Source organism: Ovis canadensis, chromosome 1, assembly GCF_042477335.2.
Source record: "Ovis canadensis isolate MfBH-ARS-UI-01 breed Bighorn chromosome 1, ARS-UI_OviCan_v2, whole genome shotgun sequence".
Taxonomy (NCBI): Eukaryota; Metazoa; Chordata; class Mammalia; order Artiodactyla; family Bovidae; genus Ovis; species Ovis canadensis.
In genome coordinates this window covers 102,024,684-102,046,507 of record NC_091245.1, presented here as the reverse complement: position 1 = coordinate 102,046,507, position 21,824 = coordinate 102,024,684, and the positions used below count along the sequence as shown (strand labels likewise).

The window sequence follows — 21,824 nt, the reverse complement described above, 5'->3', positions numbered from 1 at the left end:
TCTGCTCTGGAGCCCAGGAACCACAACTACTGAGCCCCTGCGGCAGTTACTGAAGTCCGTGAGCTCTAGAGCACGTGCTCAAGAGAAGCCACCCCAGTGAGAAGTCCACACACCACAACTAGACAGTAGCCCCTGCTCACCACGACCAGAGCAAAGTCCGCAAAGCAACAAAGGCTCAGCACAGCCAAAAACAAATAAATAAACATTAAAAAAAAAAAAAAAAGGACACACAAAGAAGAGAAGAAACATATCTGACCTGTCTGTATCACCAGGCTGAACTGGATCCAGCCTTTACTTTATGTATACCCAGCACCAGAGTAAAGACAGAAAAACATCAAAACACATGGTTCCCCAAAGCTAGGTTAAAATGGCCTTGAAGGCTTATTGTTATTTGTTTGTTTAGTTACTAAGTTGTGTCCGACTCTTTGTGACCCCACAGACTGTAGCCCACCCAGTTCCTCTATCCAAGGGATTTGCCAGGCAAGAATGCTGAAGTGGGTTGCCATTACATGTTTATATCTTAACAGGGAAACACAACTGCTTCAGCTCAGTGAAAATTCATCTAATATCAGATTTGTCCATTAAGAACATTCTTATTTAAACACATATACAGGTGGTTAGATAATTCACCCTTTGTGATGTAAATTCTAAAATTCAAGTTGTATGATGGCTATTGTGCAAAGGTTTAGGGTATCAAGAAATGGGATAGAATGTGGAGAATATAATCAAAGAGACAAAACTAGCCCTTCCTGGAATAAGATGACAGGGTTCCACTCAGACGCACCTTTTTATATGTTGTCTCTCCTGAGGAATCAACACCTCGGTGACCTATTTTCTTCATGGACATGCCAGAGGAATAAGCCACCTATAAGAAGAAGATTCAACATTAGTATATAATTTCCACATAACACATCAAACTGCTACCATGATGGTACATCAAAATAAAACACTACCCTTTTTAGGATCAAGAACATTTTATAAAATCTTCTGAAGATCTACCCCATGCAAACACAAAGTTACAGTGTTGCTACCCAAAGAATTAAGTCGCTTGCTCAGTCTGTCCGACTCTTTGCAACACCATGGATTGTAGCCCACCAGGCTCCTCCATCCATTGGATTCTCCAGGCATGAATACTGGAGTGGGTTGCCATTTCCTTCTCCAGGGGATCTTCCCAACCCAGGGATCAAACCCAGGTCTCCCACATTGCAGGCAGACGCTTTAACCTCTGAGCCACCAGGGAAGCCCAAAGAATTACAACTGACTAAAAGAGCACTCCAAAAGGACACATATTTCACCTGTGGTCCTCAGAAAAATGACAAAGAATATTAAAATGATTATCACTGGAGAAAAGCAGAAACAGGGGAAGTAGGAGATATTAATAGCAGCCCCAGGAAAAAGGAGAGACCCCCAGTATAAAAAAGCAAGACAGAAATAGAGCTTCATAGACCCAGATTCCTTTCATAATTACTCCTCCTCTAACTTTCAACCCAACCTGAATACTATTTGCTCAAACTGACTTCACTAGCAGAAATGAACTAGCCACTAGCAAATATAAGTACTGTTCAGTCCAGATATTAAAAGGCTAAGGCAATGAGACAAATTCTCTAAGAAGAGGGCCTCCCTGCCTCAAAGAGATTCCTGAGAATATGATATGGCCTTGTTTTCTACTCACATGACAGCCTCAGAAAAAAGGAAGAAACAAAACCAGTGGAGTAGAAACTAGAAGGATATTCTCCACAGCCAAGATGCCAGCACAATAGACGTGAAAGTATTCTTCATGATGCCACTATTCATTTAGTTAATAAAGCCAAAAGGCAAAAAGACTATTGGAAATAGCATGTCACCGTTTTAGGACTTGATTTAAGTTCTACTATCCTTACCAAGAATAGTAAGGCTTCCCTGGCGGCTCAGAGGTTAAAGCATCTGCCTGTAATGCAGGAGACCTGGGTTCGATCCCTGGGTCGGGAAGATCCCCTGGAGAAGAAAATGGCAACCCACTCCAGTATTCTTGCCTGGAGAATCCCATGGACTGACGAGCTTGGTGGGCTACGGTCAGACACGACTGAGCGACTTCACTTTCACTTTTCATTCTTACTAAGGCCCTTAACGGAGAAAACCCTCAATAAATAACCTGACAGAACCTGGAAGATGTTCTGAGAGAAAAGCCTAAAATCCTATGCCAAAAGGGTCCACATTACACCCCGTCACAAACCCCAGGAGAGATGCAAGAAGTAAAGAGAGAGTTGGGAAACACATCATGAGAAAAAAATTAAACAAATATAACATACTCTGCACAAAAAAGAAATACAGGAAACCAACAGCTTCAGTATGGTTAAAAGAAGTTTGCCATATTCACTGAAGCTATGCAATCAGGAGGTATTAACAACAAAACAATACAGTGAGTTATAGTGTCAGACTGGCTTAGAATCCTAACCTTCTTAATACCATATTATTAATTATGAGAGCTTGGGCAAGCTAAATAACCACTAATCCTCACTTTCTTCATCTATAAAACATGGATAACAACAGCAGCTACACTAATAGAGGTTCTTTGCAGGATTAAATAAGAATACTTACTCAGATACATTATTTACATTTTGGTACACTACATACATGAACTGTATGAAAAGGCAAAAAGAAAGGACACTGAAAGATGAACTCCCCAGGTCGCTAGGTGCCCAAAATATGCTACTGGCGATCAGTGGAGAAATAACTCCAGAAAGACTGAAGGGATGGAGCCAAAGCAAAAACAACACCCACCTGTGGATGTGACTGGTGAGAGAAGCAAGGTCCGATGCTCTAAAGAGCAATACTGCATAGGAACCTGGAATGTTAGATCCATGAATCAAGGCAAATTGGAAGTGGTCAAACAGGAGACGGCAAGAGTGAATGTTGCCATTCTAGGAATCAGCAAACTAAAATGGACTGGAATGGGTGAATTTAACTCAGATGACCATTATATCTACTACTGTGGGCAAGAATCCCTTAGAAGAAATGGAGTAGCCACCATAGTCAACAAAAGAGTCCGAAATGCAGTACTTGGACGCAATCTCAAAAATGACAGAATGATCTCTGTTCGTTTCCAAGGCAAACCATTCAATATCACAGTAATCCAAGTCTATGCCCCGACCAGTAACACTGAAGAAGCTGAAGTTGAACAGTTCTATGAAGACCTACAAGACCTTTTAGAACTAACACTCAAAAAAGATGTCCTTTTCATTATAGGGGACTGGAATGCAAAAGTAGGAAGTCAAGAAACACCTGAAGTAACAGGCAAATTTGGCTTTGGAGTACAGAATGAAGCAGGGCAAAGGCTGATAGAGTTTTGCCAAGAGAATGCACTAGTCATAGCAAACACCCTCTTCCAACAACACAAGAGAACACTCTACACGTGGACATCACCAGATGGTCAACACTGAAATCAGACTTATTATATTCCTTGCAGCCAAAGATGGAGAAGCTCTATACAGTCAGCAAAAACAAGACCGGGAGCTGACTGTGGCTCAGATCATGAACTCCTTATTGTCAAATTCAGACTTAAATTGAAGAAAGTGGGGAAAACCATTAGACCACTCAAGTATGACCTAAATCAAATCCCTTATGATTATACAGTGGAAATGAGAAATAGATTTAAGGGACTAGATCTGATAGAGTGCCTGATAAACTATGGATCAAGGTTCGTGACACTGTACAGGAGACAGGGATCAAGAACATCCTCAAAAAAAGAAATGCAAAAAAGCAAAATGGCTGTCTGGGGAAGCCTTACAAATAGCTATGAAAAGAAGAGAAGCGAAAAGCAAAGGAGAAAAGGAAAAATATAAGCATCTGAATGCAGAGTTCCAAAGAATAGCAAAGAGAGATAAGAAAGCTTTCCTCAGTGATCAATGCAAAGAAATAGAGGAAAATAATAGAATGGGAAAGACTAGAGATCTCATCAAGAAAATCAGAGATACCAAGGGAACATTTCATGCATAGATGGGCTTGATAAAGGACAGAAATGGTATGGACCTAACAGAAGCAGAAGATATTAAGAGGTGGTAAGAACACACAGAAGAACTGCACAAAAAAGATCTTCACAACCCAGATAATCACAATGGTGTGATCACTCACCGAACCAGACATCCTGGAATGCAAAGTCAAGTGGGCCTTAGAAGTATCACTATGAACAAAGCTAGTGGAGGCAATGGAACTCCAGTTGAGCTATTTCAAATCCTGAAAGATGATGCTGTGAAAGTGCTACATTCAATATGTCAGCAAATTTGGAAAACTCAGCAGTGGCCACAGGACTGGAAAAGGTCAGTTTTCACTCCAATCCCAAATAAAGGCAATGCCAAAGAATGCTCAAAGTACCACACAATTGCACTCATCTCACATGCTAGTAAAGTAATGCTCAAAATTCTCCAAGCCAGGCTTCAGCAATACATGAAAACCGTGAACTTCTAGATGTTCAAGCTGGTTTTAGAAAAGGCATAGGAACCAGAGATCAAATTGCCAACATCCACTGGATCATGGAAAAAGCAAGAGAGTTCCAGGAAAACATCTATTTCTGCTTTATTGACTATGCCAAAGCCTTTGACTGTGTGGATCACAAGAAACTGTGGAAAATTCTGAAAGAGATGGGAATACCAGACCACCTGACCTGCTTCTTGAGAAACCTGTATGCAGGTCAGGAAGCAACAGTTAGAACTGGACATGGAACAACAGACTGGTTCCAAATAGGAAAAGGACTACATCAGGGCTGTATATTGTCACCCTGCTTATTTAACTTATATGCAGAGTACATCATGAGAAACACTGGGCTGGAGGAAGCACAAGCTGGAATCAAGATTGCCGGGAAAAATATCAATAACCTCAGATATGCAGATGACACCACCCTTATGGCAGAAAGTGAAGAAGAACTAAAAAGCCTCTTGATGAAAGTGAACGAGGAGACTGAAAAAGTTGGCTTAAAGCTCAACATTCAGAAAACTAAGATCACGGCTTCTGGTCCTATCACTCCATGGCAAATAGATGGGGAAACAGTGGAAACAGTGGCTGATCTTTTATTTTTGGGGGCTCCAAAATCACTGCAGATAGTGACTGCAGCCATGAAACTAAAAGACGCTTACTCCTTGGAAGGAAAGTTATGACCAACCTAGATAGCATATTCAAAAGCAGAGACATTACTTTGTCAACAAAGGTCCATCTAGTCAAGGCTACGGTTTTTCCAGTGGTCATGTATGGATGTCAGAGTTGGACTATAAAGAAAGCTAAGCGCCGAAGAATTGATGCTTTTGAAGTGTGGTGTTGGACAAGACTCTTGAGAGTCCCTTGGAATGCAAGGAGATCCAACCAGTCCATCCTAAAGGAAATCAGTCCTGGGTGTTCATTGGAAGAACTGATGTTGAAGCTGAAGCTCCAGTACTTTGGCCACCTGATGTGAAGACTGACTCATCTGAAAAGACCCTGATGTTCGGAAAGACTGAAGGCAGGAGGAGAAGGGGACAACAGAGGATGAGATGGGTGGATGGCATCACTAACTCAATGGACATGAGTTTGGGTAAACTCTGGGTGTTGGTCATGGACAGGGAGGCCTGGCGTGCTACCGTTCATGGGGTTACAAAGTTTGGATATGGCTGAGCGACTGAACTAAACACTACATTTGGTACATTTAAAAATGCTTAATAGTGACTTCCCTGGTGGTTCAGTGGCTAAGATTCTGTGCTCCCAATGCAGGGGGCCCAGGTTCCATTTCTGGTCAGAGAACTAAATCCCACATGCGACAACTAAGACTGATGCAGAGAAATAAATTTTAAAAAAATAAAAATACTCAATAAATCTGAGCTGTTAATATTCATAATAAACTGTGACAAAAGTAGAGCTGTATAATCACTAGCCTACCAAAGAGATGTAAGAACGATACCTATCAATAGATTTCAAGACCCCAGTAGGAGGGAAATAAGGACGTCATAAACAGGTATCCTTCTATCCCAGAATTAAGGTTTTAGAACCACTGTATATCAGTATATAAAACTCACCTCAGATGCCGTGGGTCTCTTGATTCCAGATGCTGTTTAAAAAAAAATACATAAACATAACTATAAATATGTATACACACTTGCATGATCTCTATCAAGCTCACTGAAACAATTAGGATTTGAGTCAAACTAAACCTGACAATGGGTTCCTGCCTCAGTGATACCAGATCCTTTTGGATAGGGATTTTAAATGTCCCTTCCTTTTCCTCGTCCATACTCACAGAACCCTTATACATATTCCAGCCTTTTTCTAGTTTCTTTTTCTTATCCAAGTGTTCATATTTTCTCTAGGAAATACATCTGTTCTTAATACATTTAACCATCAGAGCCCAAAGTGTCTCATTTGATACCATGGTTGAAAGAGAAAGGGCATAAGAGATACCAGAGTTAGCGGACAGCCTAGACTTGACTAATAATTTTTCCTGTAGAGCTAAAAGGGTAAGAAGCTTTAGAGCATATCTATGGTGCTTTGCACTTCTACTAATTATTTCAGAAAAAAAGGTAAAAAGTTGATCTACAGAAGCTTCATTTACAACAGCCAAGATATGGAAGCACCTAAGTGTTCATCAACAGATCAATGAATAAAGCAGCTGTGGGTGTTTGTGTGTGTGCATGTGTGTGTGTATCTGTATGTAATAGAATACCACTCAGTCACAGAAAAGAATGAAATCTTACACTCTGCAAGTGTGGACAGCCCTAGAGTATTATGCTTAGTGAAATAATTCAGAGAAAAACAAACACTTTATGTTATCACTGCTATGGGAAATCTAAAAAATAAAACAAATGTATGTAACAAAAGCAGACTCACAGAGAACTAATGGTTACCAGCGGGAAGTGAAAAGGGCAGAAGGGCAAGCTGGGGTAGGAGTAAGAGACACAAACTATTATGCATAAAATAAATAAGCAAATAAATAAATAAGCAAGGATATATTGTACAGTATAAGGAAATATAGCCGTTACTATGTAGTACTTTTAAATGGGGTATAGTTTATAAAAATATTGAATAATTAACTGTATACCTAAAACTAAAATAATACTGTCAATCAACTATCCTTCAATTAAAAAGAGTTGGTCTGTAAAGATGAAGAAGCTATGGATGGGAAAATGCAATGATGAAAAAATGAAAAAGCATTCAATGCAGGTAAAACTGATTCTATACCTGTACATCTTCATCTTGATCCTGCTGTAAATGCAACAGGAATTTGTTGTTTATTCACTAAATATTTCATCAGTGGAGATGTAAAAGATATGTGTGTAGTTAAATATTATTTATGACTTTTATCAGTTTAAATATAGAAAAGATTTCAAGAATATGTTTAGAAAGTGACTAAAAGACCACTATCCATAGAAAACTACTCCAAAAGGTTAAATCTTTTTTTTCTTAAGGTTAAGTCAGTTCTTAAGGGTATGCCATCCTAAAGACTTCACCCATGATCACTCCGGAGACACATAATCAATCAGGCAGACAGACCTTTCTCCCCTTCATATTGAAAACTGTTCGTCTTTTTTCTTCAAAGACTACTGATATATTACTTTGATCTAGTTTAAGAATTCAAAGAGAATAAAATTAGCCACATTAAAGAAAATTTAAAAGAATCCAGGAACTTCCCTGATGGTCCAGTGGTTAAGATTCCACCTTCCATAGCAGAGGATGCAGGTGTGACCCCTGACTGGGTAACGAAGATCCCACATGCCACGGAACAACTAAGCCCATGTACTGCAACTACTGAGCATCCACACAGCAAGAGTCCGTGTATCACAACCAAAGAGTTCACACAATGCAACAAAGATCCAGTGTCGTGCAACTAAAACCTGATGCAGCCAAGTAAATAAATTAAATAAATTTAAAAAAAGAAAGAAGAATCCAAATAGGACAAATCCTCAATAACATAAGTTAGTAGCTGAGTAAGAAAATCTCAGTTCTGGTCCATATGTAAGGTTTAATGGTAAAAGCATTTCTAGTACCAATAAACAGAGCAGCAAAATTTCCTTAATGAGTCAGAGCAGCAAAATTATGGGGAACAGATGGTTTTCATTCCTCTTTGCTAAAAAAGGAGGTAAGAAAAATGTCATCTAGCTGTTAGGAAGATGTGCTGCATAAAATGACCCAGAAAATTAGAAAAACAGCAAAGCCCAAAAATCTATGTTTCTTGCAGGATGCTTCATCTTCAATCAGGTCAAGTTCGGGTAGGCGAAAGACCTGGAACCTAGGACTGGAACCGTAAGCTAAAGCTTCCAAGGAGCAATAAGTCAGCACAACTCAGATTCAAGATTAAAACTGCTAACTTAACTGTAAAATTTAAGGCACTCACTAACAAAAAATTAGTCAAAACCTTTGAGTCTTAAAACCCTTCATTTGAGAGCCAACCTGCTGAGCTGGGTTCAGACCCCTGTTGTATGTGTGTGTGTTAGTCATTCAGTCATGTCTGATTCTTTGCAACCCCATGTACTGTAGCCCACCAGGCTCCTCTGTCCATGGAATTCTCCAGGCAAGAATACTGGAGTGGGTTGCCGTTCCCATCTCCAGGGGATATTTCCAACCCAGGGATCAAACCTGGATCTCCCACACTGCAGGCAGACTGAGCCACAGGGAAGTCCTCAATTCCCTGTTACTACAGGCAAATTATTCTCTATTAATAACTAAAAAAGAAGAATCTGTATTAGAAGGTTTATGTAAAGATTAGATGAGACAAACTAAATCAAAGTACTTCATGGGTGGGAGGGGGGTTCATGTTTGGGAACGCATGTAAGAATTAAAGATTTTAAAATTTAAAAAATAAAAAACTGAAAAAAAAAATATATCCAAAAAAAAATAAATAAATAAATAAAGTTAAAAAAACCACAAAAACAAAGTACTTCATGGACTGTGATGTGCTACACAAATATGTTGTCATATGTGAGTTCTATGGAAGAGCAAAGTTGGGCCCTCAGGAAGGTTTAATGTTCAATTACCTAGACCATCATGAAATTCTAATTAGCACCTCAAAGTTCTTGGCTGCTCCCCAAACCCTTAGCCTCCCCATATCCCCAACAAACCCTTGTGCAAGTATTCACACAACAGTAGAATCAGTGATGCTCGATGAAGAAATACGCATTCTTTCAGCTGAGAAAACAACCCTGACTCTGGACTCCTTGGTCAGTACTTGGCTTATTTCTTCCTCTTTTACCCCAAAGGAAGGGGTTTGGAGGGATCTGACAGAACCAAGAGCCAATGTCTAATTCTAGGCTGACAGTTTCTCCTAGAACAGAACAACCTCTTCATGTGAGGAGTCACTGGACCAAATTAAGCAATGAAGCAAAAAAGCAGGTAAGTGAGTTCAAGGCAGTGTGTAAGTCCGGGGCTTTCTTACTCCCTAAAAAGTTCTACCTTGCTACCTTTCCTAGTTTTATCTCATAAACACATAGCTCCAGGGCTGCTACACTCTTGCAAAGTACCCAGAATGAGAGTGGGAGGACTTAACTCAGTGGAACATGGTGCCAATTACTTAGCTATCTGCAACTGCAAAACTTGGATTAATCCTCAAAACACTACAGCTGAGGCAGCTAGAAGGATACTGGGGTCTGAATATTAACACGATTGGGGTCCAGTGGTTAAGAATCCATCATGCAATACAGAGGACACTGGTTTGATCCCTAGTCTGGGAAGATCCCACATGCCAAAGGGCATATAAGCCCGTGAGCCACAACTACTAAGCCCAGGCACCTAGAATCTGTGCTCAGCAACGAGAGAAGCCACTGCAGTGAGAAGCCCCTAAGAGTAGCCTCTGCTCACAGCAAGCCAATGTTTAAGGAGAATGAGATTTATCCCTCAGTTAGGATAAGATTAGAGTATCAGTCAACAGAAAGTTTGCTTTCTAGCATCTGTGTAAAAAATACTCTGATAAGTATACACTATCATCTTATAATCCATACCCACAATCCATACATAGCATCTTTTTTTTGGGTGAGGAAACTGCAGGTCAAGAAGCAACAATTAGAACCAAACATGGAACAACAGACTGGTTCAAACCCAGGAAAGGAGTGTGCCAAGGATGTATCCATTGTCACCCTGTTTATTTATCTTCTATGCAGAGCACATCATGCGAAATGCCAGGCTGGATGAATCACAAGCAGGAATCAAAACTGCAGGGAGAAATATCAATAACCACAGATGTGAAGATACCACCACCCTTTCGGCAGAAAGCAAAGAAGAACTAAAGAGCCTCTTGAAGGTGAGAGAGAGTGAAAAAGCTGGTTTAAAATTTAGTATTAAAAAAACTAAGATCATGGCATCCGGTCTCATCACTTCATGGCAAATAGGTGGGGAAACAATGGAAAACAATGACAGACTCTATTTTCTTGGGCTCCAAAATCACTGCGGACAGTGACTGTAACCATGAAATTAAAAGACGCTTGCTCCATGGAAGAAAAGCTATGACAAACCTAGGCAACATATTAAAAAGCAGAGACATCTCTTTGCAGGCAAAGGTCTGTCTAGTCAAAGCTATGGTTTTTCCAGTAGTCATGTACAGACACGAGAGTTGCGCCATAAAGAAGGCTGAGCACTGAAAAATTGATGCTTTCCAACTGTGGTGCTGGAAAACTCGAGAGTCCCTTGGACTGCAAGGAGATCAAACCAGTCAATCCTAAAGAAAATCAATCCTGAATGATTCATTGGAAGGACTGATGCTGAAGCTGAAGCTCAAGTACTCTGGCTACCTGATGCAAAGAGCCGACTCACCGGAAAAGCCCCTGATGCTGGAAAAGATTGAAGGCAGGAGGAGAAGGGGACGACAGAGGATGAGATGGCTGGATGGCATCACTGACTCAATGGACGTTGAGTTTGAGCAAGCTCTAGGAGATGGTGGAGGACACAGAAGCCTGGTGCACTGCAGTCCATGGGGTTGCAAAAAGTCGGAGACAACTGACCGACGGAACAGTAACTGCTACTGAGTTCCAATGTCAAATTTCCTCCTCCTCAGGGAAAAACATTTCCTTCATGATCATGTAGTTCCTACTTATTACTAGGCCCTGGACCAAGAAGCATTCTAAAAGGCTAATGTTGCTCCACTGGCAGCAAAAAATAAAGCCATGATGAACAGGTTGTTTCAGAAAAATAACTGTTTAAACAGCTTAATTCTAAGTGGGTCAATATATGATGCAGAGCCAATCATGGTGATTTCTTCAAGTACCAGTTCCTCTGTGGAAAGATGAAAATGTAAAAAGATCTATGGGACGTAAACAAGGACCAATGTGTAAAACTGTACTCAATTACATATTTACTAATAAAGACTGGCTTGTTGTCCACTAATAACTAAACAAACAAATAAAAGACCTAGAGAAACAAGGATATACTCACTTTGGGCATTTTTAAAAAATTCTGACCAAGGCAGGCTCAATCTGGCTGAGATCTATAGATATTAATGAAAATTGATTTTTAAATAGAACAAATTAAGAACTTAGTCCCTTCAGCCACATATGAACCTACACGCCCATTTAAGCTAACAAATCAGTAACAATTTATATTAAACAAATCATTCAACAAGAGCCTTTGAGATTTTAACCTATTCTTAATGTGAAAGTTGCTCAGTCAAATCTGATTCTTTGGGACCCCATGGACTATACAGTCCTTGGAATTCTCCAGGCCAGAATACTGAAGTGGGTAGCCCTTCCCTTCTCCAGCGGATCTTCCCAGCCTAGGGATCGAACTCAGGTCTCCCACATTGCAGGCAGATTCTTTACCAGCTGAGCCACAACGGAAGCCCAATTCTTAATAGTAAGATGTATTTAATCTATTATAAGTAAATAAACAGAGCATAAGGGATGTGCTCAAAATTAAAGAGCAAAGGTAGTGACAGAGACAGAATTGGATTCACATTCCCAACCTCCCAGTTCAACTCTCTTTCTTCTAAATCATATTTTGTTTCAATTTTCTGGCCACTCAGAGTCTAAGGGGGAAAGGAAAGCACCAAAGGAACAAGAATGCTTTTACAGACTAAATAAATCTTACAACTGCTAATGGACAGTATGAACACGTATTTTCTTCCCCTGAGGTTTTCCCTTCCCTTCCTACTTTCATTAGATATGAGGATAAAGAGTCCTCCTTTGGTTTCTCTCAACGGAATTAACAATGCCACTACTCTGCTCCTCCAGCAACCGTCATCAATGTCACTAGCAAAAACAGCGGGAAAGTACCTTTCTTTTCTTTCAGTGAGGTTCTACTTGTTATGAAACAGACAATGCCAGTATTCTAGAGGAACAGCAGCTGCCTTTCAACACTGGTACCTGACAGAGCAATTTCACAGATCTTAAGGTCCTCACTAGCAGTACAAAGTACCTCTTTTCTTCATAAAAAGACACGAACAACTTTAACAGAGAGAAAGTTTTTAATTCTCCTCAGATTAAGAGTTTTCTTTTTGGTGTCAGTAGGACCATGACTCAATCTCATTAAAAGCATAAGAGTTAGGATCACTGAATCTTCAATGACAAAAAGAGGGCATCTGATAGGCACTCTTGTTGTTTTAATGATTTTAGAATTGACTGTACAATCAATTACCAATCCTTGGCAAAAATCCACATTAACTTCTAAAATATTTTCTGAAAGAATGATCAATAACTCCAGGTATTACACATGGAGGAGCTCAGAATTCTGACAGCACAAATCAGAAGGGCAAGTTCCCCTCTGCACTATTCTTTGTTGAACAACCAATATTTAATCTTGTTTAAAGTCAAGTTAGTTCACACACAGACTTTTAGAGTAGTGAGAGAGCAGTAAGGTATTGTGGGTAGGAATGTGGGCTCTGAAATCAGCACACCTAAGTTGGCTAGGTTTTAATACTAGATCTACATTTACTAACTAGATAACCTTGACAAGTTGGTTAAAACTCTCTAGGCCGTGGTTACCTTATCCATAAAATGGAGATATAATAACATATACATCATAGGATAGTTATGAGAATTAAATAAATCCCATATAGCACTTAACATGTAATAAATGCTCTGTAAATACTAGCAATTATTATTATCATTGTGAATTATAAAACCCCATCTACAGGATAAGAAGGGTGAGGGAAAATGAGAAGTACAACAGAAAGGGAAAAGAAAGAGAGACACATTTACTGAAACAAAAGGAAATGGAGTTATGGGAAGACTTCGAGGGAGACAAAAGATAGTCAATGGATTCATCTTATATTGTGAAACTGTGAGAAAAGAAGTTGCTATGTTAAGGTAGCATTTTTTTTGGAGAGGGTAGAGGGAAATGGAAGCTAAAGTCAAATAATCTTTGCAGTACATTCACAGCCTTCTCAAAAGGCCATGCACACTACTTAAAAGAAAAAAAATTGCAATTGTTATGGGGAAGAGGAGTCCGCTGCTAGTAACTGTAAGGAGCTCATGCTTCTTCAGCACAGATACACATCAGATCTACCTCTCTTACGGCTGACCCCACAGCACAGAAAGTGGAGACCTAAATGAGGAAAAACAGAAAATTATCACTTACTTCTGGGGTTCTACTTGCTTACAACAGAACAAGCATATTTTTTTAAAAAACCCACATTACATCTCTAAAGTTTAAAATTATTAACAGGACCTGACCTGATCCCTAGTACCTATTGTGAAATGTGAGAAGATTTTCTGCAGGTAGAAATAAAAAAAAAAAAGGCGGCAGCTCTTGCAGAAAAACTCCAGGAGTGATCACAAAACTTGTAACCCAAACAATTTCACTATTACATGATTTCAGGTTGGCAAAACAATTTCAGGTATAAAGCCCCTGCACACAGGCTTCTATCCTTTTAAAACGGAATGTGTATACATTTTACTTGAAGGTCTTCCACTCATGAGGGCAATTTGGTAATATCTAGCAAAAAGCCTTAAAAGCAAATATGTACCATTTGTCCCAGACGTGAGAATTTATCCTAAGAAAATAACTGGTCAAGTGGACAAAGACATATATGCAAATATATTTATTGTAGCACTGTATGTAACAACTATAATTGGAAAGAATCTAAATATACAATATAGGTGATATAAGTTGTGGTACAGTCATAAAATGGAATAGTATAGAACCATTATCTTTATGTTCATTTATGGATAGGCTGTCACAATAAACTGTTTAATGGAAAAAGCTAAATAATTATATAGTACAGTATTTGTCTAAAACACTTATCTATAAAGTCACATGTATTTATACACATAATAAATGTCCAGAAGATTATAGACTAAAATGTTAAAATATGATGATATTGGATAGTATGATTAAGGTGATATTCTAAGTTTAAGTTTCTATTTTTCCTTATCTATATAAATTTTCTATAACAAACAGGTAATTTAACAATTAAAGAGATACGTGGGAATGGCTTTATTGTTCTGTTTTATAACCCATTTTCCCCAGTAAACTAGTGCTCAAAGTTCCACACATACAGATCACCATCAATCCCCTCCCTACACACTAACTTGAGCTCATTACAACATCATATGCTGCTACAGAGATAGACTAGAAGGGAAAATGTGAAAGATGATGTCTAGAAAGCCGCTGACAGTTGCAAGCTACAAATAAAGCATGACTCCTATACACTCACTCCCATTCTCCATTATTACTCTGAGATGCCCACACAACCTGAAACAAGCCTGTATCAGCGCATATGCTAACAGGTTCTCTCTGAAGAATTTCTCTTTCATATCCTTTAGAGTATCAATATTCACCCATAAAACAGGTATCCCTAATTTCAGCGTTATCTCCTGGATACTTGAAAAATAAAGATCTAGCCTCTAAATTATGAAAATTAGCTGAGAAATCTTTAATGTTACTAAAATAATTTCAAGACAACTGAACCAGCCAGTTAAGTGCCACAGAGGAAATAATCCAATCAATTCTTGCTAAAATACAAAGTTGAATCATCGTACTATGTCACAGAAAATTTTTCTGAGTAACTCTGAATAGTCTTAAGGAAGCACTCCATTTTGGTCCTTAGTCCCAGCCTAAATTGTGTTTGTGATGAAAAAGGTACCAAAGGGGCTGGTTTCTGGTCACTTGGCAAAACATCACTAGGACTCTCCATAAACTGTCTGCAGCTACTAAAGCACTGGCAGCTATGACTTCCTATTGAGAGCAAGGAGAAAATGTAGAGGAAGAAAAGAAAATTAATACAATTCTGAAAAGTGTGAAAAAGATAAACTTTAGAGGAGAAATGAGTTGGCCTTAAAAGAGATAATCAAAACAGAGATACTTTCAGACAGTACACAGCTCCGAAATAAAGAGTTGTCACTCCCCTCCCCCACTCCCCTTCAGCATGTGGAACAAGAGTTGGCCTTAATAACAGAGCCTCTCCCAGTGCTTTCAGAGCAGAAACATTTCCGTCAAAGATGAGATGACATCATCTTCCAGATGAGAAACTAAGAGGCAGCCTGTAACTGACTTTAATGCGTGAAGTACACACATAATTTCAGTATGCTAGAACTGGGCCGGATGTGCATTCCTCAGACGAGTTTTGCCTGAACAGGTCATAAAGAGATTCCAGAGACTTAGCTTAATGAGCTACCAATATTACTACATAAATCTGTCAATTCCTATAGAAATCAGAAAGAGACAAGCAGGCTTTTGGGAAGCAAAATGGTAATTCTGAGGGGGTATTTTGGTTGATAATATTGACAGCCAGAGATTTTTTAAAAAAAGCAAAAACCTGCACAAAACAAAACAGTCATCACCCGGTTATTTGCTGGACTATCTTAAATAATCTCTCCAGTCCTCTTTAACCTGAAATACTGAACGCCACTTTAATTATACCCCTGCATGTAGGAGGCACAATAGGTTATCCAAATGAAAATACTCAGAAATGCCAGCCTAATGAGAAGCACTGCTAAGCACACATCTCTAAGGGTAGCATTGGGGGGTGGGGGCCAGGCACTGTTACCATACCCTCAGTAAGAACTAAACCAAGTCAATCATGAAAATCAAGTCACATCTTAGAGAAAAGTTAAATTTTGTTAAGTTCAGTTCAGTCGCTCAGTCATGTCCAACTCTTTGCAACCCCATGAACCGCAGCACACCAGGCCTCCCTGTCCATCACCAACTCCCAGTGTTTACTCTAACTCAGGTCCATTGAGTTGGTGATGCCATCCAACCGTCTCATCCTGTCATCCCCTTCTCCTGCCTTCAATCTTTCCCAGAATCAGGGTCTTTTCAAACGAGTCAGTTCTTCACATCAGGTGGCCAAAGTACTGGGGTTTCAGCTTCAACATCAGTCCTTCCAATGAATATTCAGGACTGATTTCTTTTAGGATGGACTGGTTGGATTTTGTTCCTAGCAGGTGTCAATTTTTATTAAGAATTTTCTAGAAAAAGGTCTGAAAAGCAAGGATGCTCTTAGAAACAAAAGCTCAAAACTCACTGATCTACCAGTCCTGGGGTCAACCTGGCTCGGCTAAGAGCCAAGTAGCAAGGAATGAATCACAAATTTACTAAGACTCATCGTGATAACATACAGACTTTATGCAAAGTCTTTGCCACTATTAACAATGTCTTTGAACCTCAGTTTCCTAATTTGGAATATAAGAGGGTTAAATTAAAATATCTCTACATTTCCCTTTAATAAACTTTTGCTTCTAGTTCTATAAGCCACATTTCATGATTCTCAGTCCACAAATATGTATCTCTTAGCACTAAAATTCTGGTTGAAATTTGGGGGGTGGGGGTTGGATATCTGAGTCCTTCTTTAAAAGACCTGAGTCTCTTAGATAAGCCAATCCAAAGCTAAGGAGCACTTAAGATTTCCAGCAGTTCACCACCTCCCAATTCTATTTCCAAACCTGGTTCTATCTTAAAAAAAAAAAAAAGGCAGTATTGCTGGCCTGAAACATACACTGAGCTGAGAAAGTAACTTAAATAATACCACAATGGGTATTAATTGTCCCAACAATGCACTTCAATCACCCCCCAGACCCTAATGCAAGAAAATCACAGAGATATGACCAAGTTACTTCTCTACCATTTCTTTTATACAGATTCTTGTCAATGAGAACTTGAAGTTTACCAGGCATGTTATGCAAAGGAAAGCTAGTATTAAGCTATTCATATATCCTTTAAAAAAAAAAACAACTCTTCCCATTCTCTCCCAGCAACCTTTGCTCACTCCCCATCAATGTTACTGATCCTTTGAGATGGTGTTTATTCTGGGTTAACTCCATGAAGCTCAGTTTAATACACAGCAAACAGTAAGATATACTTACTATTTGCCTACAAGGAATTTACCCTTCTCTCTCTTTTTGCCAGTCTTCCTCAGACTCCAACAATAGGGGGACTTTTGGGGAATCAGATATTTAAAAATTAATACATTCTGCATACAGCCATTACAAATAAACAGAATTATTTAATAGAATAAAAAAGAAAAATAATCAGTGGCAAAGTTTTAAAAGATGGAGGAGCTGAGGCACAAAAGTTCAAACAGAAAACATTAAAACAACAGTTCATAGGAGATATGAATAAAACAGGATCAACACATATGTAAAAATGAAACAATGTTCTCTTTTGATAGGAAAAGTGTGGAGAAGTGAAGTGCAACAGGGGAAACGAGCCAGGAAGGGGTTTCCTCTAGAAAACACCATCAGTCCAATCACTCTCTCTTTGAGACTGAATGATGGGCTGGGGTTTAGAACACAAAGAAACAGATTCCCTCTGCCCTGGCTATTAGAAAATAGCATACTTCCTGAAGTATACTTGTATCCTTGATCAAGAGGACACACTCAGTAAAACGAAAAACCAAACTGACAAGTTGGTCTTTTTGCTTTCTTCATGTCAAGTAAGACTATGCCAAAATTCTACGAAAGTAAACATCCAGCTTAAAAGGTTAAATACCCCCCAACCTCAACTCAGAACTTCTCACCAGTTACCTGAATTTGGCCTGGTGAAGCTGTTCAGTTCACAAGCTGTAGTTTCCATTATTTTTATTTTTAAAATAGGCTGATGAAACATGTAATAACTAGTAGCTAGCACATATTTGAGGACAGTTATTAATCAGAAGTTCTACATCAACTCAGAACAGCACACAGAAATTAACAAAACAAAAAACAAAGAAATTTAACAAAACATAATATGTATTTTGATATTCAAGGCTAATTTGTAAGTACACATTACCAATTAATAATAGACACTGGATACCTATTAAGTCTATATAACTATACTTGACCCTGGGCTTTAGCAGTCATGGCAGAAATAAATGGATAATTAAAAAACAGTGACATTCTGATGTCAGTTTTCTGGAAGAATCTACCAAAGTGACAAAATAAAAAAGGAGGTGGATGTAAGCCCTCTGTGGAAAAGCATAAAGAAAAATTTCTCCTTACTTATAAAATACCAACCAAAAGGATACCTGTTGATATTCTCATTACATGGCATTCTGTTCTGTCTTTACATTTCCAAACTCCAGTTTCTCCCCCCAATAATGTGGCTTAAGTTCCTTTACTTTTCACTAGTATAGAAAAATTAAAGGGAAAGAGATCAGTCTACAAATGGCTTACACTGTACACAAAGAACACAGACAAAAAACCCTCAACGAAATTCCTACCATTTGGAGTTCTCAGATTACAGCATACATTTACTGGTGGAGCTCTGCTGGGAAGGCCAAAGCCACCAGAATCAAGGACTGATGAGACTGGCTCTACCACAAAAGTTCTGGGCAAAAATCTTTCCTTCCTGTGTTTTTTGGGGTCTCCCTCAGCAGTTTAAGGGAAAATCAGAAAAGGAGGTATAAATGTTACCTCCAAATCATCTGTACTTACGACAGAATCATTTGGTAATGTGTGACAATTTCAGAAATGTGCTGGTCTGAAGCAAAATGAGCTACAGGTTCATGATTTAATAAGGTTTCAAGTCCTTTTTCTTAAGGGAGTCACACATGATTTTATCACAGCTCTTATTTTAGGGGAGCAAGGGACACTTTAATACTCTTAACTTTACTTTTTAATTCTTCCACCAAATTCAAATCAAGTCACCAAAATAGAAACTTTACTCCCTTTCTGGTAGTAAAAAGACTTGGTGGCTTATTTTCAAATTCTTGATGAACTAGTCAAACTGCAGACAGGGGAACAGGCTCTCTATACTGTCACTAGCGTGACAGATGGCAGCACTGTCAACAGCATCTCGTCAGTGCTTTTATTTTTTAAGTGGTACCAGTGACCAAATAATGAGGCTAGGACAAAAAGGAAGAAAAGGAATAAATTTCCTTTACACATTGAACAGCTGAGCGCAAACTGCATCATCTTTTATTAACAAAGTATAAGAACAAGGAAATGATGATGGCGCCTGTAAGATTGACATTAATTTATAATCACCTCCCTCTAATCCAAACATGGTAATTACTCCAATGGAAAAGCTCTCTCAAACATCTCTTAGAGTGTATGGTTTGCTTTAACTCCTGTATCTAACCTGTCAGCAGCATAAAAGACCAGCTCAAGCTTAATGATTAAATAATATAGACGGGGGTTAATACTGGCAGGGAAGAACTGAAATTACCAATCCTTTCTAATTTGAATGCCAAAAGATTTTGAACCTTAAAAGGTTATGAATGACTTATCTAAAACATCAATCTGTCCCTGAATCTTAACATTCTTGTTTTGTATACACTGCCAGAGAACCTTACCTTTAGGATTTCAGTTTCACCAATATTTAAGTGAGTTCACCTAAACATCTAAGGACAGTAAGTTGATTTTAGAATGATTAAAACACAAACATACACACTCCTACCTTGAATTTCTACAAGGCTACCTACCTTTTTAGCCTTTAACAATTTCAGTTCCGCTCAATTCAGTCGCTCAGTCCGACTCTGCGACCCCATGAACTGCAGCACGCCAGGCCTCCCTGTCCATCACCACCTCCTGGAGTTCACTCAAACTCATCTCCATCGAGTTGGTGATGCCATCCAGCCATCTCATCCTCTGTCGTCCCCTTCTCCTCCTGCCCCCAATCCCTCCCAGCATCAGAGTCTTTTCCAATGAGTCAACTCTTCTCATGAGGTGGCCAAAGTATTGGAGTTTCAGCTTTAGCATCATTCCTTCCAAAGAACACCCAGGACCGATATCTTTTAGAATGGACTGGTTGGATCTTCTTGCAGTCCAAGGGACTCTCAAGAGTCTTCTCCAACACCACAGTTCAAAAGCATCAATTCTTTGGCCCTGAGCTTTCTTCACAGTCCAACTCTCACATCCATACATGACCACTGGAAAAACCATAGCCTTGACTAGACGGACCTTAGTTGGCAAAGTAATGTCTCTGCTTTTGAATATGCTATCTAGGTTGGTCATACCTTTCCTTCCAAGGAGTAAGCGTCTTTTAATTTCATGGCTGCAATCACCATCTGCAGTGATTTTGGAGCCCCAAAAAATAAAGCCTGACACTGTTTCCACTGTTTCCCCATCTATTTCCCATGAAGTGATGGGACCAGATGCCATGATCTTCGTTTTCTGAATGTTGAGCTTTAAGCCAACTTTTTCACTCTCCTCTTTCACTTTAACAATTTAGGAGACCATAAACCAATTTATTCCTGCCAATGCCTTAATTCCCCTGGTACTATCCAGACAGAGCACCACTCTCCTCCAATCACAAAACACATTCTCAACAGCCTTTTTGGCATCTGAATCGAACACCTTATCCTCTTGAAATAGGAAATATTCTATTAAATTCAGTAAGCAAAAACTGAAGTGAACATACAGATATGCGAAAGAAGTCAACACTGTGTATCTGCACACAATAATCCCATGTTTTCAGGAATATTTATGAGAATTTTTCTGAATTTCTTAATCCAACAGTTTCAATATTTGCCAAAGAAACAGAGAAAGAGGGTGAAAGAAAAAGTTAAAAAAAAAAAAGGAATCCAAAGCTATTTGTTTTTAGTCATTTTTTATTTTTAGCCATTTTTGTATCTTGACCTCACATATGAACACAATAAAGCCAAGAAGCTGTAAAATTGACTGAAATCTATTGTTTTATTTTCTGGTGAAAACACAACAGCAAAAAACATTTACACTATCTGAATAACCTCCTGCTAGTCTTAGGATATGACAGAAAATATAAAAACATACAAAAATATCAAATAGTAACACCTAAAACTAGCAGGACTATCTGAAGTAGGAGCCAAAACCTGAAGACATCACTATGGACAGAAATATTTTCTTTTACTCCTAAATCTGTCCACGTGGACAATATTTTCATGAGATAGAGGCTGAATTAAATTGTGGGATATAAACACAAGGCTTTTAACATTAAGCTGTTTCTAATGCCTGATCTGATAGTTAAGAAGTCTGCTTAAAGACTACACAACCATTCTTGTTCCAGCACTGAGGGAGAGGAAAAGAAGTTTTAAATTAAGAAGCTATTGTATTTAAAAACTTTCATTTTAACTTTATCCTTCTTCACACTTAGAATGCAACAGTTGTTGTTCTGGCCCACTAATCCTTTACAGTAAAGGCAAAAACCACCTCTCAAAAAACTAAAAATAGATTGTACATAAACAAAACTCCAGTTTGTGAAGAAGCTATTTATGACCAAGTATGTGCTCACCTGAACTGAACAGGAAAAGGTGGAACCCTCTATTTAGTCAACTCAAAACGAGTAGGATGCAATCCCAGCATTAAGCAAGTGTCAATGTCTCGGGTAGAGCATCCATCATCTGGCGGCCTCTCCTGTTCCCAGTGTATAGGTAACAGTCACTGTGGAACCCCAGACATTTCTGATGGAAGCTCTAGAACAGTTTCTTGCTCAACTCCACTCCCCCCTCCAACATACATCCCAACACATTTTCCCCTCCTACACGCAATCTGTTGCCTTTCTTGTGGGCTCCT

General features: G+C 38.9%; 1 protein-coding gene across 4 annotated transcripts in view; it reads right to left on the bottom strand.

Moving 5' to 3' along the window:
• Positions 1-21,824, bottom strand: part of PIP5K1A (phosphatidylinositol-4-phosphate 5-kinase type 1 alpha) — a 39,803-nt gene that overhangs the window by 16,425 nt on the left and 1,554 nt on the right. For 2 of the 4 annotated variants that reach the window (XM_069542025.1, XM_069542014.1), the window contains 3 exons: positions 13,423-13,461; positions 6,018-6,049; positions 785-865 (listed from right to left, as the gene is read on the bottom strand). In XM_069542025.1, the coding sequence (XP_069398126.1) occupies positions 785-865; positions 6,018-6,049; positions 13,423-13,461 (152 nt within the window). The remainder of the gene's footprint in view (positions 1-784; positions 866-6,017; positions 6,050-13,422; positions 13,462-21,824) is intronic. The other 2 variants (XM_069542040.1, XM_069542035.1) reach the window with 1 other exon arrangement.